This window comes from Nyctibius grandis, chromosome 15 (genome assembly GCF_013368605.1).
Source record: "Nyctibius grandis isolate bNycGra1 chromosome 15, bNycGra1.pri, whole genome shotgun sequence".
In the NCBI taxonomy this organism is placed as follows: Eukaryota; Metazoa; Chordata; class Aves; order Nyctibiiformes; family Nyctibiidae; genus Nyctibius; species Nyctibius grandis.
Window position 1 is genome coordinate 7461705 of NC_090672.1, and position 23778 is coordinate 7485482.

A 23778-nucleotide genomic window follows, 5' to 3' on the forward strand; every position below is an offset into this window, starting at 1 on the left:
AACTTGAAAAATAAATCCCAGTGCCAGCACCTACTTCATCTGAGCTGCAGTTGAGCAGATCTCCTCTAGATTCTTACCCTATGAATCAGTGGGTTCGTGAGCCACGTACAAGGTGAAGACAGCACGGCATCATTTGGGAGCCAGTCAGTGAACAAAGTTTTTCTTCAGAGTTTTTGCTTAGGCCCAGTACAAGATAGCAGGACTACACTCATTCTGGGCTGACTCAAATATACTCCTACCTGTATTTATGGGGCAATATTTGGCTGCTAGTGTAAAACACCCAATTCTTATGCCTTCTAGTAGCATCAAAAACCTTTGAACTTGAGACTACAAAGAACACAACAATCCGATGCATGTTTCATATACATATTTATATATATTTCATGTACAAAGTTACATTCTGAACCCCATGGATTCAATAATAGAAATAAATACTGAAATAACTACACTGCTATATGAGCTTTTCTGCTCACAGAAAAGAAGCCTCAAGTTTTAACAGACAGCAAGTTTAACGCTGTAGTATCCATCTCGGATTACAGAGGCAAGTAAAATTCAGCGTAAAGTGTCCAACAGACAAAACTTTCAAAAATTACAGACCATAAAATGTTTAAAATATATGTTTAAAAGATTGAGAAATGTGCATCAACAGAATTAATAAAGGAAACTTAATCTTGTTAGAGGGCGGGAGAGACATTTAGTGTATAGAAAAATGCTTTGAGGTGCAACATAGGTTGTTACAATATGGCATAACCCTGTTAGAAAAAACATTTACTTTCCCTAAAGAACTGTATTTGAGTTTACCGTGTCTTGTTTTACAGAGCAGGGCCTTCACAAGACCCTGTTCTCAACAGGGTCACTTACAAGAGTGCTAAGTCAGGTTTAATCCTTTGGTAACTTTTATAATACTCACATGGAAATAAATATTCAGTTACACAGCATTTTAAAAGACACACGTTCTTTAGAACAGTTAGTATAATAAAACAGATTTAACATTTGTTTGTTACTAAGGCAGCCTATGATAAAGTGTCTACGCTCTGCCAGCTCTATCTGATCCAACGCAGGAAGACCTTCACAAGAAACGGACAACTGCAGCAGCTTATACAACGCATTTCACCTTTACCATGCAAACACCCTTACCCAGGCAAGTAATGTGCTGCATATTTTGTGCTCAAAATGTTTCCAAACTATTAACAAGCTGTAGCTATCAAGAGATTAGCTCCTATTTATATGATGCTTTTATCACATGAGTGTATGCATAAAACACATTCTTGAGACGGATTTGTAGGAGCGTATTGTCATCTCCATGCCTGGGGTTTTACGTGCTTTATTCGCTATTCAAAGCGACCTTAAGTAGATGTTATAAATCCCAGTGCACCGTGATGACAATAGGGACCCATTTAATCTACTGTACCTTAGGACAGGGGATAAAGTTTTAAACTGAGAAATACAGAGAAGTGCACATGCCTTTTATCTACACCCACAGTGGTACATAGTTAACCTATTGTTTTCTTTAAAACTCTTCCACTTTTGGACAGAAACAATCATCCTCTGAAAAATTTGCAAGAGTTGGCCCACTGAGGTGACTAAAATGGCACGGTGGACCAGATACATTTGGCAAAAGACCAGGTACACGCTTGCCAGATTGAACTGCTCTATTTGACAGCAGTAAAGCCATTCAGAGAAAACAGCTCATCACTAATTACAAATAAAATGCTATACAAGAACCAAGGAACAGAATTGTGCGCTTTTTTTTCTGAGAACATGAGAATGTGACAATCAAGTGGTGAGTAAAAGCTTTGGAGACTGTGTTTTCCAAAGAGAAAAACAAGTAAATTCAAGAAAATGGCAGGAAAAGCAACGAAACTGCACCACTCACAGTGAGGATTCTGCACAACAGTAAAAGTTTAGACAGCATTTTTCTTAGACATCCAATTTCATACGTTAAGTCAGATGTGCTTCAGGTTCAGCATACATGTCTACTTAAGTTTTAAATAGGTCTTTCTAAGAGTGTTTAGTCAGTTTAATGTCTGTATTCATATAATTTTTAAAAAGCTCCCAGACTTTATATTTAAGCCAAAGTACTTTAAGAGTGACGTTAAACATGAATTTGGAAAGCAACTTATGAACATGCTCTCATCACTTTTGGCATTCTGAAGAGAAAAATACTACCAAGATATTAGACATCTTTAATAAGGATTTTTACTACATAGTTCATGTCCTAAATACATATTTACGAGAGGAACAGCTGTGTACAAAATATGTCGCTTAAAAAGTATTTATACATATAAATCTAACCAATAGACCTGAATGGAGTTTTTCTGGTTTATCAGCTATGATATGCATTTGAAAAAGCTGCCTAAATATATATTTACACAATAGACCTCAGCTAAATGTGTTCATTTAAAAAATTAAGAAAATATATAAACACATGTTTGCCTGATAGACCAGAACTGCTCCTATTGCATAAAAATGTTTAGGCAGTTTTAAAAAAGTGTTTCTATATTTACTCCTCTGAAACTGTTCAGCTCTCTCACATAAGCAAGTTACTAAATTTCTTTGCTAATCTGAACAGAACAGTCCCAGTCTTTTTGGGGGGTAAATGCTGGATGTTTATTAAAACCCCTCAAAACTTTTACTTTCCAGAGACTAAATGAAAGAACAAATCTCGGTTTTAAAATATTCTGAAGTACAGAAATCATGAAGTGTTTAACTTAGGTCTGACACTAATGTAGGCAATTCAATGTAAAAGGAAGACAGTCTTCAACTCACACTTATGGTTAAAAAAATAGATGGTGAGTAGACAGAATGTCAGCCTAATATTAGAGTCTCCTGACTTCATCAATTTACTCAATCTTAGTGTTACCTGCTAACATTGATGCTAGGCTTTTTTTTTTTTTCCACTAAATTGGGGTATGCAACTACAGAAAAATACATTTTGTACCTAATTATCTGGCTCTAAAGTTCTTTTACAATCTCACTTGGGCAAAATGCATTTTTCCTGTACACTCTCAGTCTTTTCTCATGCTCTAATTGAGGTCTCTAACCTTCACACATGTAGTGCCTCATGAGTTTGACCAGCTAGGCAGAGAAGATCATTCTAGTGCTTAGGACATAAGGAGTTAAGACAAGAAAAGAACAAAACATATCCCCTGTTCATGAATTTTACAGTTATTTTCAAATTCAAATCATCCTAAGAATACCCTTTGGAAACCAAGTTGTTTCATGTCAGGGAAATGGGAAAACACTATGGTCAAAATTGCTCATTATTGAGGGCAGCAGTTCTCAAACTTTAAGGTTCAATAGTGAAAACATGTAATTTTATTTAAATAGTCATCTTAATTCCTATACAATCCCCTTTCCCCCCCCCGAAATTCTGATGAACTTAACAAATTAAACCGTATACACTACATAAGCAGGATTTTCCAGGTTTGAAAACAAAAGCTGAAATTTACAGTTTGCTTTAGCCCTCACTGAATATTTGGATGAGTCTTAATCCATCTTATAGTTTTTCAATTTTTTAATGCTCTGGGAATAACTTTGCTGTTTTACTCAATGCCTCATACAGTGAAATGAAGCTCAGTTGTAACAAAGCTGAACTCGAGTGAGACTACCGAAGAAGTGAACTACATTAGATTGCTGTGGTACAGTAAAACTAATGTCTCATTTGCTTACTATGGTGTGCACACCAGTTTTGAGAAAGATCTGGTTTCTTTATACTGTTCCATGTAACGCGGGTGCAGTAAAACAGCACAAGCTAATTCCTGTATAGTTAAAGGTATGACAGATTTGCAATATAAAGTTAAACAGCAAAGAAATGCTTCAACATCATGTAGTGAAACAGGTTTCACAAAATAAAAAAACATGCAGAAGCTTTTTTTTTTCCTTTTTTTTTTTTCTTTTTCTTTTTTAAGGTCTCCAGCTGCATTCTACAGGCTCACTCACTGCCACACATTACTTGCCACACTATCAAGTGACTCCTCTCAGCTTTGGCTACAGAAGGTTCAAGTTGTAGAGCTTCTCCAAGGAGTTCAGATTCTCCACCTTCATCACCTGAAAAACAACAGCTTTGATTTAGACAGAGAATGAAAAAAACAGTATTAACACCAAATGCAGCAAGACAAGTGCCATACAGGTTTACAAGAAAACCACTACAAACGACAGTAGTTGCCATATGCTCATATAAAAGCATATTAAAGATGGTGAATATATACATTACGAACTGAAAGACTGTTGCATAATTATTTCAGAGCCTAGTATTCTGATGGTCCTGTTCTTCAGTTCTAACCCCCCAAATTAACTGTAGTTTAAGTATCCACATTCTACACATTTCATTACTTACAGCTCTTTCAGGCAGAGAAGCAACAACCTGATTTGCAAACCTGCAGTCCCTCCCAGGCAGAAATGGAGATGGTTACGCTGCGAGAAAGTGTGCTAGCATAAACACATAAACCATACAAAGTGCTCTGGAAATAAGAGCAGTAATTGAGCACAAGTGCGACAATGCAATATTCATGTATATGATGAACCTTTTCCCCTTCTTTCCTCTTGTTCTAGTTACCCCAGCTTGTCACCACTCTGCACACGCTGGCACAGGACAGCCTTGAGCCTGTGCTCCATTACTGCTCTTCAAAGGAGAAGAGCAGTTTTGTAACCGCGCCTAAACTCTTGATGACATGAGCTGACTTGGACCAAAGGTGTCAGGCTAACCACTAAACAAACTGCATGTAGACAGTAATAAACATCAATACAGAGGCAGTCTTGTGGTACAGAGCAACGTCAGTTTAATCAGATTAAATGGGAACCGATCTACAACTTCCGGAAGGTTCCAAGTCACAGTTTGGCTGGTTTTCTGGTTAGGCTACTTTGGAGGGCTGAGATACCTAAACATACAACAGCCTGAACTTGCTCTTGAGCCAGTTTGGTGCACTAACGTGGTAGCAGGTGAGCTAATACAGCTATAGTACTGACGCTTAAGTTCATAGCTTTGCATCACACCACAAGAACAGCAAAACGCACATTTGGTATGCGGTTACACCAGCTTGCTTGGAATAAGTGCAGAGCTTTTAATACTCACTACAATGTGGCACAGAATTGCTTTAAGTCCTGCCTCCCCGTGTAGCTCCACTGGGGTTACCAGCAGGAACTTGTTTGTCACGGACCAGTGGGATGATAGAACTTGGGCTGGCTTTCATGGGTTTTTCTTTGCAGTGGTTTTTGTGGGCTTTTTTGTTGTTTGTTTTTGAAAAACTCTATAGACAGATTGAGGCAAAAGGTCAAAACCAGGTCTAGGAGTTGCGACTCCTTTTTATGCACTTTCTGTCAAGGTCTCCAGCTGCAGATTCTAAGCATAGAACCACAACCACTCATATTGTTATATTTCCCCAAAACCTCCAATTAAAAAAAAGTTCACACTAGAAATCTTTTATGGGCTAGATCATGCAAAAGTGCCATCCAAGAAAAACAGTGATCAAATTAAGAAGGGCATCCAAAGATAACAGCAAACTACTTTTTCCCTTTTCACTCAAAAATGAGTAAATTAGTTTGAGTGTTCTTCACGTAATACATGACATTTTATAGTCAGTCTGCATATTTAAGTAACTAGGGACATGTTTTCCAGCAGTTTGAGATAGAAGACTAACCTGTCAAAGTAAGACTGAAAGCATAAATGGTTAAGGTAGTATATGACTTCAAAACGAGTTTCAAACAAACCTTTTTACACAGTGATCTCAGAGGTCATGGTCTATTGGGAGAAGAGTAAGCTGAAGGTGTATGTTGGGGAGAATAGAGATACTTCTATCCTCACATTGCTTAGTAAAGACTATACACTGACCACACAAAATGCACTCTGCAATCACAAGGGAAGTTTATATGTTTAATGACCTTTCAGTATGAAGAGGTTACAACTGATTTTAAGCTCAGTATTTCTTACCCATTCTGAAGTCAATATATCCTTCTCCACCACTTATCACCAACATCGATTTTAAGGGACTCTGGTTGAAGGACTCTTGGGCCGGTTTATCAGCAGCCAGCTCTGTTCCACCACTACTCTGTGGGCAAACAACCTGACCTGGATTAAAGACAGAATACATTTTTATGTCACATCTCACAGAATAATACCACCTGTATGTGGTCATTGGATGACATACTTAATGCCTAATGATACAATTAACTTTGGATGCTAGTATCTCTTCAGCAAGGGACAGAAGGCTAGCTTTGCCCCGATCTCATCTCTCTAAAGAGACAAAGAATCTGTTCAGGTCAGTTTAATGGAAATCAGAGAATTAAACACGTGCTGACAGATTCCACAGCACAGGCACACAGGTCTAGAGAATGACACTGAAATGGACTTAAAGACTTTCAGATACACAACTGAAAAGATTCAGCACATGTCAGCCCATTAAGCAAACTTCTGTCATTTCCTTCCATACAAGCACTGAGAGGGTTTTCAACCAGCACTGCAGCTTCTAGGAAACTCTTTGCTTTTTCAACTCAGATTCTTTCCTTGGGGGCTCCTCCCTTAGTAGCTCATCCTTCCTGCAGGATGTCAGACTCCTAAATTGGACCTTACATCAATTAGCAGTTGACTGCCTTCCTAACAGGCAAGCACTCACCACTGCACCTTTTTCCCAGATGGAAGCAAAGCACTTCTTTGTGACCAAACCCTTTTCCACCCATTAAACAAGACTGCACTTAGGAATCAGACAAGTCTGATAAAACAGAATGAATTGTTTCTGAATGTACAGTTTTATACACTTGCTATCTTTGCCTAAACACTATGTTTAACAAAGCAAATAAGGGGAAAAAAAACCAACTTCATTTGAAAAATGGGAATAAAACCTCACCAGGTACTGCAACAAAGAATTTAACAGCATCACGGTGCCCATGAAAGCAAAGCTGTGCATGTGCCATTGAACAATACGGTATGAATGTTCCCGGAGTCACTTTGTCGCTGTTTTCATCACCGTATACACGTATTACACTCCCTGGACGGTTTCCGGAGCCTGCTGCTGCTTTATTAGCTGTAAAAGAAGAGAAGTGTTTTCTACTTGAAAATACAAATTACAGAAATGGTTATTTGTTAAGAAACCTTATGGTACCATCTAAAAGCTAAAGCCAACTTAGATAAAAATGAAACAGGAGGGCAGCAATGCCAATTCAAGACAGAGCTGGAAAGAAAAAAGATGCATGCTTCGTTATTTTAAGTACATCAGAAAATGGAGCAGGATTCTTATTAGTCTAGCATAAACACCAGATTTTAATGTTCTACTTTTGGAAAAAAATAATTTGTGGAAGGACTGTATCTTTCATAGAAAATAAGTACCTCTACTGTGTTTCAGTATGAGCAAATTCAGTGTACTTAACATACAATTAAAGACAGTTTAATTCCAACTAATCATAGGGTATCCCCTTGCCAGCCAAAATTCTCTAAAAATAGCCACCTGTGGGCACGAAGGAGCTACCCTATTATAATTCTACATCTAGTTTTTATTGAGATGTTTTAAAATCCATTAAAACAGAGAAGTACTCATGCTAGACATACAAGCCATCTCCATTCCAAAGACTATCAAAGTAGTGAAAGAAACAGTGATTTGTAACAAGACAGTAAATGATGTGGATTAATGACAAAGTTACAAGATATGGTATCACATTGGCTGGAAGAAAAACAAAGTCTGTATGAAAGTTCAGCTGCAACACAGGATGATATACTAAACTGCTGAGCAGATTGGTGGCCATTTAGCAAACATAAAACTGCTGCAATGCAGTAACTGCAAGTGGAAAAACATTTAGGAACATACAAAGGGTAAATCTATAAGGAGTGGGAAACAGCCTCGAGGTGGCTATTAGAAGCCTGAAAATAGATTTTTGTTCAGGATCTGCACTTACCCCTCAGCCCCAGTAAACGTCCCTGGTGGAGGATTACAGCTAAAGTGAGAAAGGAGGAAAGGGGAAATGGATAGGTACGACAGTAGAGGAGAAGGATTAATGAGAACCCACCACTCATATTTTGGTTTTTGATAAGGCAGAGCTTAAAATTTTAGCTCCTAAAACCAGTAAATATGTAATTACAGAAAATTCAATAAAAAGCCACAAAGAACAGCATCTTGTTATGAAAGTTTCAGTACAAAATGGACCAGGAAAGCACTGCCACTTTCACGTGCTTTATCACTATAAAGTTTATTATTGATTAGCAACGTTTCCCCTTTCTCTCTTTCATTGGCAGGAGGCTACCAAAATAATATATACAACAACTCATGTTTCCAAGTGCCCTTTTGAAACATCATCTGCAGATCTGGAAGATGCCCTGCTATCGAGACCCAGGGCACTGAGATATGCAACTGCTTATGCAAGGATGCGACTGTCTTTAAAAACCGTGACTATTTGTAACAAGGGTTCTCAAACCCACTATCAGGCTACCTACAAACAGTTGTTCTGATTCGTGAACAACCAACAAAACTGAAATTAAACTGAATAGCTTTAATAGGGATTTTTTCACGTTCACTACTGTTTTAAGCTTAATTTAATATTTCCAGAGGAGTTTGCTTTGATGCAAATTAAGAGCTATAATTTTTGAAAGCATGATTTAAACTATTTCAAATTAATGATAGGAAGTCTGTCCTTCCTTAGTACATTCATGCAACGCAAAAAAAAAAGCATTTACTGAATGGATGGACAACGTAATGGAACAGTATGAGAAACAATGCATGTATGTGCTGTTTAACAAAGCAGATACCACATGAAGAGGTTTAACTATTAAATTACTCTAAAATTTCACCTGTCAGATTGTACTACTTGCTATGTAACAACAGTACAATTAGGACTATCAAAGTGCTGTATTTTATTGTCTGAAACGTCTGTCCATGTGTTTTAACATTAGTCTCAGGCACAAGTGTTGTGGGTTTTTTTGTTGTTGTTGTTTTAAATGCTATCCATTTACACACAGATTCCTCCCAAGCTTTACCTACTTAAGATTTGTTTTGCCCTTGAACTGGACTATTTCTTTCTCCTGAGGTTCATCTGCCCATGTCTGAATGCTTCCCCTCCCACCCCCAAGTAGTTCCAGCCTATGACAGGAGTTCAGGGTCTGTTATTAAGCAGATACCTGGATTTGCATTACTAGAATTTTACCTAGAAGTTAGTGCCCTATTTGTAGAATGTGTTTATAACTCCTATAACTTTGAACATGTCCTTTAAAGCAGTCAGAACTACTGCGGTTCCAGTCCTTTATACCAGCTTTATGATGAATTCTCAAGAACTAAAGCCAATCGAATTATACTAGCAACAATACCAACTTGCTCAAACCAAACAAAAATCTATTTTGGTGATCATATGGCAATAAAATATAACATTAATTAGAAAACTAAAGCCATCTCTTACAAGCAATAAACTTCTATAAATGCTGCTAATGCTCATAACACCTCTAAGGCTTCAAAGTGTCTCTTTCACTCAAGCCATAGCAACTCTGCTCAAATTGAGGTACAGGAGATTTTGGAGATGTGCTTTTTAGCTCAGAGCAATTGTAACCATGTACACAGATTAGGTGCTAAACATCACACAGGTCCAATCTGTTACAAACCTGAAAGATTCAGACCTGGCAGTAAAGCTTTCTATCCATTAGCAAGCATCTGAATGGCGTTTAATATTCTCTTTTTGTGTCTACAGCATATTGCACAGTGCTATTCATTTATATTTTACTTACTTTCTGTTAATGGAATGGAGATGATGACACCATTTCCTGTTCCTACCCATAAACGATTACAAGACACCATAAGAGCTGTGATTCTCACAAATGAGAATCCCAGTTTACCAGTACCTAAAAACAAAAGATGCTTTTCATCAAAAATTATGAGCAAGAATAATTTTAGTTCCATAACAGAGAATCTTAACTCCAACTCCCAAATCACGCAGACAATTCCCTCCCACTTCAAACAGAAACAAGGCACAGGAGTACATTAAGTTGTAAAGATAATCTAAAAGGCTATAACACTCTGTTAATTAAGTTGTGAACCTATACAGAAAGAGACTAATGTGAACGGTGAGAAAGAACAAAAGGTATAACAGCTCCACAATGCTGCACAATAACATCTTTCAGGGCTTACAGCACCAGGGCAGCTTTAAAAACAAAACCAAATTAGTTTCTCATCCATTAGCACTATGAGGAGAGCAGAAGGCTCACCAGGTAAGTGCCATGGCACAGTAGTTACTTGTGAAGGATTTTCCATGGCCCAATTACCTGTATTTGTTGTGTTACACAGGTGGTCAAACTGCTCTTATACAAACATTAATGAAAAAAAATCAGAAAGCTTATTAGCTTCAATAGCAATAAAAATTTGTTATTTTGCATTTATACTTTCTTGAAAAAGAATCATTTTTTTCCGGCAAGTAATGGCTTCTTCCCACTCTTAGATTTAAAAATGTCATCAGTATAGTAAAAAAGAGAAAGATTTTAGTGTCTCTATTGATGCCTGCCCAACTCCATCACTTTCCTCATTAGTTCTGACTTTTTAGGGACACCTTACACATCAGTTAGGATCAGACTGTATGAGAAGCCCTATCATCCTCATCATGCTTTACAGACTGACTTAGTCTTCTACTTCCAGATTCAAGTTTCCACAAACAGGATTTGACTAACATTCCTCCCACCCTTCCCCCTAGTTTGCAGTGAGAATTGCCTGATCCATAACAGGAAAAGAAAGCTCCAGACAGCAAGAATACAACAGTTTTTCTTATCAACTTACCTAGCATTTTGCTTACATAAGGTTCAATGTCCACATCTTGTAGGTGCTGATACGTGTGCGCATGATAGAGACGCAGGGTGGAGTCCAAACGAATAGATACCCATACCCCATCACCCACCCACGCCAGCTGTCTCACTTGGCTTTCTCTTCTTGGGTGTGCATCAAATGACTTCTACAAAAGATTGGATTTTAAATTAGAAGATGAAACAAAGGCAAGAGTAAGACATGCTTTCCTCAGTTACTCTTACACTGTCAATGCTGGCAATGGCTTTCAGAAACCTCAGCCACTTCCTGTACTTGAGATGTCAGGTATACATACAACACTGCAAAAACACCAGCTTACACACCTTCTATAAACAAACTATTCTATAACTGGAGGGAGAGTGCGTTCAAGATTAACACTTACAAACCTCTAAAGTATGCAAAGACAGATTATACAGAAGGTTAGAGGTGGGTGGAGAACATGAGGCATGCATGTAGAGAATGAGCTGGGAGCTAGTCTTGCAAGCTCTGCACAAGGATAATTTCCAGTTCCTAGCCAGCTAGAAGTGGAGAACTAAATCCCCCCAAAATTGGTTTCAATAAATGAGAACTGTCTCATCATGGCTTAAAATCTTCCAAAACAATAAAACATCTTAAGAAAATGTAATAGTATTTCCCAAGACAAATTTGTTTGGCTGCTTCTTTTCGTACTGATGAACAAATAACTGTTCTCTGGAGTTTGAGATGTAGCATGAGATGGCATTAAAACATAACATTTAATTATTTTAAACACCATTTTAACTTGCCTCTATTTTCATGGCCTTTGGTTGAACAACATAGATTTTGTTCCTGTAGCCACACCAGACTTTGTCGTGTACCACTGTCATGCATCTTATAGAATGATGTGGCCGGCCCAGGTCTAAGAGATGATAATTCGTCAAATCCCACTGACCATCTTTTAAAAACAGAAGGAAAATTAAAAACAGAACAAAGCACAGGTTCCTATGAGTTTAAAAATCATTTAGAAGTACAGGAAAATATCTTAACAGTAATTTTTTAAAAGCACTGTAATAATCTGGATAAGTCAATACAAATTTATAGCTAGGCTCCTCATTAAAAAAAAAAGCAACTAGTTACATGAACTACCAACATCCCAAATGCTACTCTGTTTTTATATAATAAAGTTGTACACTATGTTCAAAACACGTCAAAACATTTTTAAAACCAGTAAGTTACCTAATGCTAAAAGCTTTACTTATATAGGCATCAGTATACACTACAACAAGCAACTACCCACACAGCACTAGGTACTTGCTGCTTGACTGAACATAGAAGTGCTGACCAGTGCATCAAGATTTTTTTAAATACACTGCAACATCTTAAGAGCAGCACCTGAAATCTACTAAAAGCATGCTAAATTTGGTCATTCAACACCAAGTAAAATTCTTCTGTAGACTGAGATAAGCCACAGACCATCACTGACATTTACTTGAGATCCTTAAGGATTGTAAGCCACTAGAGTTTGAGTTTAAAAAAAAAAAAAAAAAGAACACAAAAAACCATAACTGCATCCTAGATGCATCTTTCCCAATACGTGCATTAGTGCTGTGCAACCTCTTTAATTCTTCTAAATGCTGAACTCCACAAGGAAAAGAACAAATGAACAGAGATAAGTTCCAGCCAACAGATAAGTTCCAGCAACTCATACTAAGACCTTCCCCTCCTGGTCCTTATTCTGGAGGCTGAAGAATGGAGCTCGTCCAGGAGTGATTTAGGCAGAAATTCTGAAGGGATGCTTACAAAATTCTCTTTGAAGGACTTGTCTAACACTAATAACAGGACAGAAGACATTACTATTGAGCATGATGGAAAAGCAAAAAAGATGATAATCAAAGCGGACTTTATCAACTGGCTTTTTGCTATTTAGCTCAGACATATCCCATTCTCCTTCTCAGAGAAAGGAAGAATTCCAGGAATGCACCAGGACAGTGAAAAAATGGTACTTGAAACGGCAACCAAAATATTAGAACAATTTCTCAAGACAACCTGTAAAAAGGTCATTGGGGAATACATTTTCAAAACACTATTTATAAATGGCACATTTCTTTCCTAAATACTGTTACAACTTCACTGGTTTCAACATCTAACAGAATGCTTACCAACTCCTCGGTGAAATATTGCTAGTGTTCCATCAGCTAGTGCAACTAATACTATCCCTTTTACATGTCTGGGAAAAGAAAAGAGGTACAAGAATATATACCGTTAGACCACATTTCTCAAAATGCGAATTTAAAGTAAGGTATAAACGTTTTATATTTCAGCATATTTTTTATATTCTCATTAGCTAGTGCTAATGATTTCTAGTGCTTTGATTTCTACAATATAGTTCAAGAGAAGGGACAGTAACAAGGAGTCAAAATCCAGTTCAGAAAGCTTAAAATATATCTACCTACAATATCTGAAGAAAACATCAAGGATAACAACGTATAACTCTTTTGAATATACAGCTACCAAGAATACCAAGTACACAGCTACAGCTCATCATTTGAGCTACAGTATTTTCAATAGATACTGTTGATATACTATCAAAAGATTCTTTTTATTTTCCTTACTTCCCAAACGATTTCCACTGCCCCTCAAAGAATATGCATGCATTTATGGCAACTGACATTCCCAATATCCGAGAAGAAAATATAAAACTACTTTGCAGGTACTTTAACAAAAGTTCATTATGATTTACACGATATTCTTTCAGAACTTACACAATACTGAGAATAGAATCTTTAAGTTTAATGGCATGAACACATTTCCTCCACTGGGCCACTGACGAATGAACATACAAGCTGCAAAGACAAATCAGGAGGGATTAAGAGCAGTAGGAAAGGTCTACCAGACAGGAAAAAAAGAGGCAAACCCCCTATAATTGAAATCCACAATTAAATGTGGAAAAAATAGGCAAACCCCCTATAACTGAAATCGACATCTTTCACTGAAAACTACGTATAGACTGAAAGAACAAACTACATAAGCAGAATGGTTTTTCAGATGCCTAAAACATGACCAGCTCCTTTGCAGATACATCTGCAGCTGGGCAATATATTTTTCTAGCATAATAAAATATTGAAAGTTCTGGACCATAGCAATTTCTTTCACTAAAAAAAAACCTGAACAACTTTTCCACAGATAAAAGTGTTATCTGCCATAAAAAGCTTGCTAATCACCTACATTACTTTCTTTGAATTCTGTAATGCCTCAATGTAGCAAACCATATAAAGTTTAGGCTCTCTTGAGGCCTTCTTGCACTTAATCTTGACTCAAGACAGTTATCAGCCTGCAGGTACAAGAGGCAAGTTTAAAATATTTTTTTTCCAAATAAATTTAACAAGATGAACATTTTCTTACCATCCATTCTGTGCTCCAAGCCACATTGTTGGTAAAAGGCTACTCATTTTCTGTGCTTCTTCTCTCACTAGATCTTGCTCATTTGGCAAAACTGCAATGTCTTTATATAACTCTGACTCAGTACTAAAAAACAAAAAACAGTTAAAATACATTGAATAAAGTGCACAGATCTCAGATTATAACCTGTGTTTTTCTTTTTAAATACATTTTAAGAGGTATGAGGACTATGTACCTGGGCTGGTACACTGGAGATGCCTCTGTCGTATTCTGCACTCCCAGAGGATCTGTAAAGACATGCTCTGTGTAGACTCCAGTTTGTGCAATATCAGCCATGTCTTCTCCTGTCCCTGCATTGACTTCTGTTGCTTCTGTTGCCTCCTCCGCTGTTGGAATGTTCTCATCTACTGAATTACTTTCAGTTGCAATATCTATGGAACAAAAAAATTGGAAAAACTTAACGACTGCAAGAGAATTCTCAATTGCTTAAAGCAGCCAGAACTTGATACTTACAAGTTAAATGAACAGCTGTAATAATCAGATAGTCACAATCTAGATTTTATATCTCATTTAAAAAAAAAAATCAGATTAGAAACACAGTGCAACCTACTAAGGTTTGGGTATCAACAAGCGTCAAACACACTTTAAGTATCAACCCAGTGACTGACAGCAGAGATTGCCCTTTAAGTGATTAACTAGAACAGCAGTGAAATCCAATCAATTAAAAAATACAACTATGGCAACAGTATTATATGCCATAAGAAAATAAATAAGGTTCAAGCCCAACAACCACATATCCATTAGCCATCATATCACCATACAGGCTCTGAGGGCCATATGATAGAAAATATTAAGAATGCCTATAAACTAAACAGCTTCACTTAAATCTCTATTAAGACTTTACAAGATTTAAGGCATATACCCACTTTCTCTCTAGTCATCTGTCGGCAAGATCTGCATTTCAAATTCTGAATAACTTAAAAGCTCTCTTTAGACCATGCACAAGATATAGTTCTCTCAAAAGTATTTGAAAGAAGCAATTGTCTCTACCCGTTTAATATCACATCCATGAATTTCTCAGCTACAATTATACTATGCAAGTATGTCAGATTTATAGGCCATTTCCCACAGAGTACTCATGTTATGTTATCACCACTTACAGACAAGCTATTACATTAAATACTTGCACCACTGATTTCTCAGTTACACCTAATGGTGTTTGGCCATCCCTGGTATGCTTGGAAGATTTTCATACCTGACTGTTTATCTGCCACTGGTGAGCCACCATTTGCATCATGAGCTACAGCTGCTCCTGTGATACCCTCTGCAGTACAGCCAACCACTGTTATTCCTCCCAGCAAGCTATCGGTTTCTGCAGAGCTGTTGCTGGTCATACTTCCACACAGAGATGACTTGTCCACTTGACCGGGATCTGCTTCTTGAGACCCTTCCTCTCCTGCAGGATAGTCTGTTTCCCTTGCCCCTGAAAAAGATTAAACTCACATGCTCCTTGTGGGGATAAAGGTGAATCACTTCTCTATCTAATAACAAACAAAGCTTCAAACTGAATAAACTTTCCAGCAACTGAGATTTCACATGCAGATACCTCTCTACAAGCTTATTTTAACATGATCAGCAGACATTAAAGATGCTGTCACAAAACTCAAAAAGCAAAAGCAGTATCTAGACATGCTGCACATCTGAATGTCATACGCCATATTTTAATCTGCAGCATTTTCCAGCTACTTTATTTCTATTTCAAATAAATTTTCCATTAAAATTAGATAACAGTGCATATACACAGGGATACCTATCTACATCTTTATGAAGAATTTAACTGCAACAGATCCTTTGTTCTGGAAGAAAATGTTTTTCTCTCATACAACCCTCTCAAATACTTTCTAGACTTAATATTATTCTTGGTTTCTTGACATTTTTATCATATTTTAGTATATTTTATGCTGTTTTGATTTTACAAGTTATACATAGTTTCAATGGAGCAAAACCTCAAACTTCACAAGGAAGAGATTACTTCTCAGCTTATTAAACAAAACTACTTCACTGGAACTAGTGCTACAGATTTCTGTAAGTGTAAGCCAAGAAACAAGAAATCCAAAAGCACAGTTAGTTCTTCTCCAGAATAACATCCTCCTATTAAACATCCCTCAGTACACTCTCCACATACACTCTCAACGTAACAAGGATTCCCTCTACAGGAAGCTCCAAGACTTGCTACTTATCTTCAAGAGGCTGAAGATGTCTAAAAAGCCAACATTTTTCTTTGGTGACGTTCACAGTTCCATACAACATTGGCACTACTGCACAATTTATAATATAGCAGACAAACTACTTGTTCCTGGTTACTGACGTCTCTCTACCTTTGAGTTAATTTAGGTCAAGAGCCAACTGAAGAGTGGAACAGTAGAGTAGAAATCCAATCGCTTTCCCTCTAACTAAACACTTTTTATTGCGGTGCTACAGTAACATTTTATCACACTAATTAACAAATCTTTGGTTTTTCATTGCTTAAGAAAATCCGAATAGGATACAGTTAAAAAAGCAGGAGCTAAAACACCATAAGTCTTTACCTGGTACACTAGCAATACAAAGCACATGAGAATTGCAAACAATGAAACTGTCCAGAATATTTCCTGGTTGATTAGCATCAATAATGATAACTTTTGTAGCAGAATGTGTGCTAGTACAGATCCAAACTAGACTGGATAATTCTTCCTGATGTTTCAGCTCCTTCTGCTGGTCCTGAAGGAGAATAAAGGCAGAACAGAAGTGAAGAGCAACAGGAAGAGGGACAAGGATAGAACCTTTGATCTTGTATGTTCTTACATTATCAACTACAGAAATATACATAAATATGTGAAGTTAAATATCTTTAATGCCATTGTAAAATTACAGGTAGTTACTTGTTCTCAATGTACTTGGAATATAAAAACCCTTCATATTTCATACTTGGGTAGAAAAGTATAGAAAATAATTATACTGCACGATTATACAGTTAGACAAGTATAAAGCTACATAAGAATACTATTTACACGCCAGCTACCATACTCAGTATCGCCACAGATTAACCTGATGTCCCAAAGCACTTCAAAATGAAGCCTTTGTTTTTATGCCTTTAATATAAATGCCATTCATTGCTGCTTCATGAAAACATGAAGACTAACACATTTTTAAACAATGGCACAGACACCTAAAAAAAAAAAAAAATCTTTTTTTAAATGGCAGTCAGAACACGAACAATTCTGTCACAAATGCTTTTTAAAGCAGGCAGCACTGGTATAAGCAGTGCATCATTTTGATGTAAAATTGATTTGCTCCTCAGATTTGCCAACAAGCTGGCACACAGGAAACAATAACAGTATTTTTGTAGTTGATTCAATAACCCAAATATCTTGGGTTGAGGACTACTGAAGAAAAATCTACTCATTACCAATAAACCTAATTACAAAATATATTATTAATCTACATATACACAGTAAAGATGTCTAACTTCATAAACTATTCAACATGCCTTACAGTGAACTTACCTTGAGCTCTTGGTCTAGTCTGTCTAAGCTACTTTGAGATCCTGTTTGCTGCTTGTTGCCATCTGCGTCCGTCCCAGTCACATCATTGTAGAATACACTAGCACCAACCACAGACCCGCCATCTCGCGTTTTCCCTCCTGATAGGTTTACCCCTACTGCACACCATAGCTTGAAAGAAAAATAAATACTTCATTGTTAAATATGCTAAGTAACATGAAAATTATTATACATCTGCAGTCCATTTTAAGAAATTCATTAAGATTAGAGTCATGTACGTTTCTACTGAGGCTTAAATTCCGATTCACCTATGCTTTGAAAAGAAACAACTTTATTTCATAAAGAAAATAACTGAGTCTAAAATAAAAATATTCAAGCTACAGGTTGTCCAAGTCTCTATATCATCGCTGTCAATATCCTACCTTCATAGAGGTATCCTTCTCATCTAAAGGTCTCAGGTAAACAGGTACGGGCAAGTTCTTCATCTTACTGTCACCCTGGCTACCATTTGCCACCTAGGAAAAAAACAAACAGACAAACAAACAAACAGAAAAGCTTTCCCTTTTAAAAGAGGTTTATAGTCTTTGGAATCAGTTGATCAGCCTTTGTTAAACACAATTAAGAGTTTTTCATTGTGGTTTTCCTTAGAAAGACTCTTTTAACTGGAAAAGTTCAACAAAAAATTGCTGGAATCACTCAAACACAAGCTGTGAAATTATACTCTGTTCAAATTTCACAAAACATGAAGTTGTTAACACTACATTTGAAAACAAGCATAGTACCTGTTTGTACTTCTGAGGTAGACTCCAGCCAAATGCTTGCACTCTACCATCCTCCTTCTGAACATGTGCTTTCACTTGGCGATACTGCTCTCTTTTCTGCTCTCTGCGTGAGGCTAAACTGGCTTCAGTTCTAGGGAAGAATCATTATTAAAGAACCTGTTACTTATGCTCTTTAGAATTCTTCATGTAATGGGAGTTGCTATTTAACTCAATAGACAAGATCTCTGTGGAAGCACTGTGTTACCAAAGAGATCACTAGTTTTTCACACATCACCTACAGAACAACAGGTTTCCTGTCGGCTATTTCTTAAGGGACCAGTGAAAGACAGGCAAATCCAGGAAGTCTATTGTCAGTATCCTTAAAAGAAAATTAACTTGGGTTATGTACCTCTAACTAGAAGCTTTAAAAGCTGTAAACCAAAAGGATATATTGCCAAAAAGAAGCACAAGACAAAAGAATAATTATGGATACTTGTTAGCCTGACTCATGTTGTTCTATTTTTTTCCATTGAACTTGAAGCGATAGCATCTGTACAGTTATTGCTTAGCTACAACACTTGCATATAAAAGTGTACCAAGTGCTGCCTCCTATGCCTAAATGCACTGTTAGGAAAGGCAGTGATATTTGCCAAACAGAATGCTCAGAATACTCATCCACTGCTGTGCATTTCAGTCTGCACTACTGTTGATTTCTCACGTATCAACATTCACTTCAGGAAAACATTATACTTCACTTAGTAGCAATGTTATTTATCTCAGAGGATTAAAAGAAAAAATACTTGATAGAGCACATCTAGTATTATAAAACCAAAATGTCTTACTCTTCACTGAGGAATTCAAAAGCTTTAGATTTGTCACTAGGTAATTGAGATAAGGTGCTGCTTCTTTTCTTGACAGATGGAGTAATATGTGAGGTTGGAGCATTATATTTAACATTGACAGGAGGTTCTGGTTTCTTAGCTGTATTGCTAGATGAACTGAAGAGCCTGCTAAAACTAGAAGAAAAAAAAAAAAGATGAGAGTTAACACTTGTAAGAGACATCCGAATTTGATTACGCAGCCAAAACACTGCATCTGCTAGCCTGCTCAAGCCAGTCAGACTAAGAAACTGGAGCCCAACACACCAGCAGCCACCACACACTCAACAACACTCTCTAAGCACAGAAACTCATGTCAGTAAGAAAAATTCTTCAAGAATTATCCCATTTGTTTATCAAATTTAATGGGATCTTCATCTTGAATGAACATTTACAGGGAACCAACAAAATCAGCATGTGAACATCACACCTAAAGACAGTTTTATGAAGCATATTAGTCCATGCACAGAGCAGTTCTAAAACCCCACCATTTTCTAGGCTAAAACAGAGTAGTTATCAGCAAACCACAACATTGAAAGAATTATTTGACAAATATCTTGTTGTGAATAATACTGTTTTAAAGAGCCTGAAGTTAGAAAGGAAAATTTAACAATCAGTAAACTGTACTTCATAGAAGAAAAGGAAACCAAAATAAATGCAATGCACACAAAGTATTCAAGTTTCTACTTTTCAGCATAAAAAAGAATCCAGAAAAAGGTTCAGAACAAGAGTCCTGGTACATATTCAGCTAGAAAAAAAAAAGTTACAGCACTTTGACATTTAACTTCACAAAGTGCACAGCCATGCACCACGTGATGCAGCTTATAATGCATTTTGTCTTCAAGAACAGTCTTACTGAGCTGCATGCTAGGTAACGAGAGGAGAACAGTTAAGACATCTTCATCTGCCAAAAGATAATTAGCTAACATACAAAATCGCACCAGCTAATTGGTTAGGGTCTTTTATTTATTTTTGCCAGTGAGTTTTGTTTCAATACTTACAACTGCCAAATGCTTGATCTCTTCTTTTCTTGCATGGCTGGATTTTCTCTTGATGCTCTACAAGAAATGAATTCCAAGTTTACTGAGTAAGCATTAATTAAAAAAAGGAAAGGAATGGAACAGCGTGTAACTCTTATTTAAAAAAACAGGATAACACATCTGAAGTATCAAAGCCTGTTTCTTCACATTGCCATTTCTTTTCTGATCAGAGCACAATATTGAAATTCTCACTAGATGAACTGAAGTTACACAATAAACATCATCCACATTTATTTGCATCACAAACACAACTGGCGAGTGCTTTTCAGACAGAAGAGACAAATCCATGTAACACTTTGCAATGGAAACAGCTAGAAGAAAGCAGCAAAAAAATTTAAATTCTTCTACCTCCTGGTTTTTTAATATTTTAACAATTGCCTTTTATTTTAAAACCTCTTATTCTTCAACACACCAGTAAATAAATGATGAAGTGATTTTTCCTGAAGCCACAGATGCATTAACAGATATAGGAAAGGATTTCTACAGGAAAAATAGCTATAGAAAAGCAAGCCACGTCTGCTTGGCAATATGTATTTTTTGTCTCACAAACTCAGAGTCAAAATGGCTCACAGGTATTGAGGACAATAGAAAAAAATAAATGCCATTGTTGTACCTGACCGGCAGGCGGCACCCAGTGACCCTGTTACCTCTGGACATGGACGCGGCTCAGGAGGATGTGACAAAAACGAGCTGGGCTGAAGTCGGAGGCAGAATACTTTTGTTTTCAAAATCATACCCTCCAGACAACTCAATATTCAGGATCCAAATTAGACCAGATCACCACCTTTACTGCTTGTATTTCACAAACCTTGCACAGTTTTAAAACTGCGTTTTTTTTCCTGACCAACCCAAGTCCTCGCACGGGGATGACAATCTGAAGACTGTGCGTTATTCCTGTTTTGACACCTCAGCTGACAGCTGGGCCCGCTGCTTTAAGGTATGTGCATACATACACACAGTAATTTTTCCTGCCCACCAAATTAATGTTATTTACTATTACCAAGTTTTGTAACTGTTCCAAAATACAGACATTTCTTCAGGGGATGTTTATTTCACATCATATGAAGTAACACATCTGCACTGAAGTCTCACCAAGAACCCATATTGACGAGACAAGTTACATGCCCATAACTTAAAAACAAAGTTATTCATGGGCAAGCAGAAGGGCAATTAAGGCTTCACACCTTAACCTACTGACCAGATCACTCTGCAGCTAAAAATCAAAAGCTTGTAAAATCCAAGGAGCTCTATCAAAGATTTTAGAAGAGCCTTTTACCTTATCATCTCAGTCCATCGAACAGCTTCCTGAAGCTCCATCAACCTCTCTTTATACTGATTTCTTTCCATCAGAACACGGGCCATTTCAACACGAGTAAAACGCTTCCGCTGAGCGGTGGGGACATCACTCTGAACACACAAAAAAGGCAAACACAGGATGAACAAAGGAGCACAGCAGGGCCCTCACAGAGTCAGCCTCTGCCTTCTGGTAAGAGTCAGTTTAGGGCATGATTCCATATTCCAAATCATTTGGGGCTTTGTAAAACTAACTCAATTTTACCTTCCTCTCCTCCCATCCTTTGTATGTAGTATAATCTGAATAAAAAACAGTTCTTCAAAACGAATGTGACACTAATAGGCAGAGAGGAAAGAAAGAAAACTAGATATGGTGCTCTTTAGATCTTCTATCTTTTCTATACATGGAGGAAGTTTACCACTACCTATTGAGCAGTAAAGTGCAGTAGCACTCACTAAACACGTGAGCTTCTAATGTGCCATTGTGGATTATACATACAAAAACACACACACATACACCTACATCATCATCCTCTTTAGCTTTCTGTCTTGCTTCCTCTGCTTCTGCACGAGCTCTAAATACAGAATAAAAAATAGCTGCATTAGATACCACAGTGGGGTTTTTTCCCCTTTCTTTTTCACAACCATGGAATTAAACTTACTTTCTCAGCTCTTCTTCCAGTTCCTTGTTCTTCTCTTCAAGCTTTTGTTTTGCTTGTTTTACAGCTTCTAATTCACCTTGTAGTACATCCTTCTCACAAGTCAATTCATCCACCTTTGCTATCAAATCATTCTTCACCACATTCAGCGCATTTCTACACAAATATTTAAAATACACCATTACAAGGACAACTATGGTCTCATGGTTTAGCTTCAGCCTGATTTTACTCTACAGATTTCTTACATAGAGCTGCTGTAAAAAGATACAGCTTTCTAAAACAAGTCAAACCCTCTTCCCCTATATCTCAAATCCTCAAACACATTCACACCTCTCTATTAGAAAAAAAGTACTGATAAATCAGAACAGTTTGCTTAGAGTTTGAATTCCTCAACAGTGCTCCAATGGATAAGCTTCTGCAGTTACAGCTGTGTTTCTAACAGAAAAGGCAGGGGATGATCTCACTAGGACATAGCACTGCATTTCTTGCAGCCTTACAAGGATAAAAGCAGCTTTTGCTTCTAAGGTCCTTAATTTCTAGAAGAATAGCAACTAAGCTATGTATTTAGCCAAATATACCTACAAACTCAAAATACTTACACCATCACTACTCTTAGGACTGAAAACACATTTGTATAATTTCAACTTCCTGTGTATGAAGATATTGAAGTTACAACAAAACAACAGTCACCAGCGGTATTTTTTACATACACATTCTCACTTACTTTGTCTCCAACAGCTGAGTGTTTTCCAAAATAAGGTTTTCAACCTCGCGACCCATTCCTTTCCAAAGGAAACAAATGAATGAAATTAGCAGATAAAATAGATGTTTTCACAACACCTATATTTTGCCATTGTCTAAAACCTGCTGCATTTTAAGTATGACAAACTTGTCAGAAAAACTGCGAGCTATCTGAAGGTTCAGGACCTACCTTCTACAATTAGCTTTCCCCTCCACCTTCTTCCCAGTCTGCCTTCAGTTAAAGCCTAAAGGCAACCCTGGCTAACCACAGGCTAGTGCTACCTCCACCTATTCTATACATTTTGAAGAGGTTACATTACTAAGTCGAAAACCAAACATGGCATCACTGGGGAAGTATTAGTCCACAAAAAGTTAAGTTTAAAATGCTCAACTGTCTTTTATACCATGTTAGATACAAAAGTATATCAGTTATAGACACAAGACATGCTGAATTATAAAGCTCAGATTGCGAAAGCCCTGCAGATCTCCCCAGAGCAAATGATACCTTACCAAAGAAATTATGGTCTTTAAAGCCCATGCATTCCATGTAGAGCAAAAACAAGAACAAGAAACATTTCATGTAAGGTGTAGTATGAGTGAAGAGCAATAAAATAGACTTATGAAGTAAGAGTGAATTAAAACAAAGCCACCACCAAAAATTTGAAGTGGAATGTGATGCGATTAGAAGCAGGATTTATACGACAGACAGATGTTTAAAAAGTTAAGTTTGTCACAACCATTTCTATT

General features: G+C 37.1%; 1 protein-coding gene across 2 annotated transcripts in view; it reads right to left on the reverse strand.

Annotated features, from left to right (window-relative positions):
• Nucleotides 1–350: 350 nt before the first annotated feature.
• The window catches only part of SPAG9 (sperm associated antigen 9), a 63398-nt gene continuing 39970 nt past the window's right edge, over nucleotides 351–23778 (reverse strand). The window contains exons 9-30 of one of the 2 annotated variants that reach the window (XM_068413063.1): nucleotides 23015–23072; nucleotides 22294–22446; nucleotides 22155–22206; nucleotides 21615–21745; nucleotides 20300–20356; nucleotides 19263–19436; nucleotides 18442–18571; nucleotides 18082–18174; nucleotides 17663–17830; nucleotides 16706–16877; nucleotides 15373–15600; nucleotides 14353–14548; nucleotides 14121–14243; nucleotides 13481–13561; nucleotides 12878–12945; nucleotides 11525–11673; nucleotides 10737–10908; nucleotides 9698–9811; nucleotides 7885–7923; nucleotides 6843–7019; nucleotides 5930–6067; nucleotides 351–4050 (exon numbers count right to left, since the gene is read on the reverse strand). In XM_068413063.1, coding sequence (XP_068269164.1) covers nucleotides 3935–4050; nucleotides 5930–6067; nucleotides 6843–7019; nucleotides 7885–7923; nucleotides 9698–9811; nucleotides 10737–10908; nucleotides 11525–11673; nucleotides 12878–12945; nucleotides 13481–13561; nucleotides 14121–14243; nucleotides 14353–14548; nucleotides 15373–15600; nucleotides 16706–16877; nucleotides 17663–17830; nucleotides 18082–18174; nucleotides 18442–18571; nucleotides 19263–19436; nucleotides 20300–20356; nucleotides 21615–21745; nucleotides 22155–22206; nucleotides 22294–22446; nucleotides 23015–23072 — 2789 coding nt within the window. In that variant the 3' untranslated portion in view covers nucleotides 351–3934. The remainder of the gene's footprint in view (nucleotides 4051–5929; nucleotides 6068–6842; nucleotides 7020–7884; nucleotides 7924–9697; nucleotides 9812–10736; nucleotides 10909–11524; nucleotides 11674–12877; nucleotides 12946–13480; nucleotides 13562–14120; nucleotides 14244–14352; nucleotides 14549–15372; nucleotides 15601–16705; nucleotides 16878–17662; nucleotides 17831–18081; nucleotides 18175–18441; nucleotides 18572–19262; nucleotides 19437–20299; nucleotides 20357–21614; nucleotides 21746–22154; nucleotides 22207–22293; nucleotides 22447–23014; nucleotides 23073–23778) is intronic. The other variant, XM_068413064.1, reaches the window with a different exon arrangement.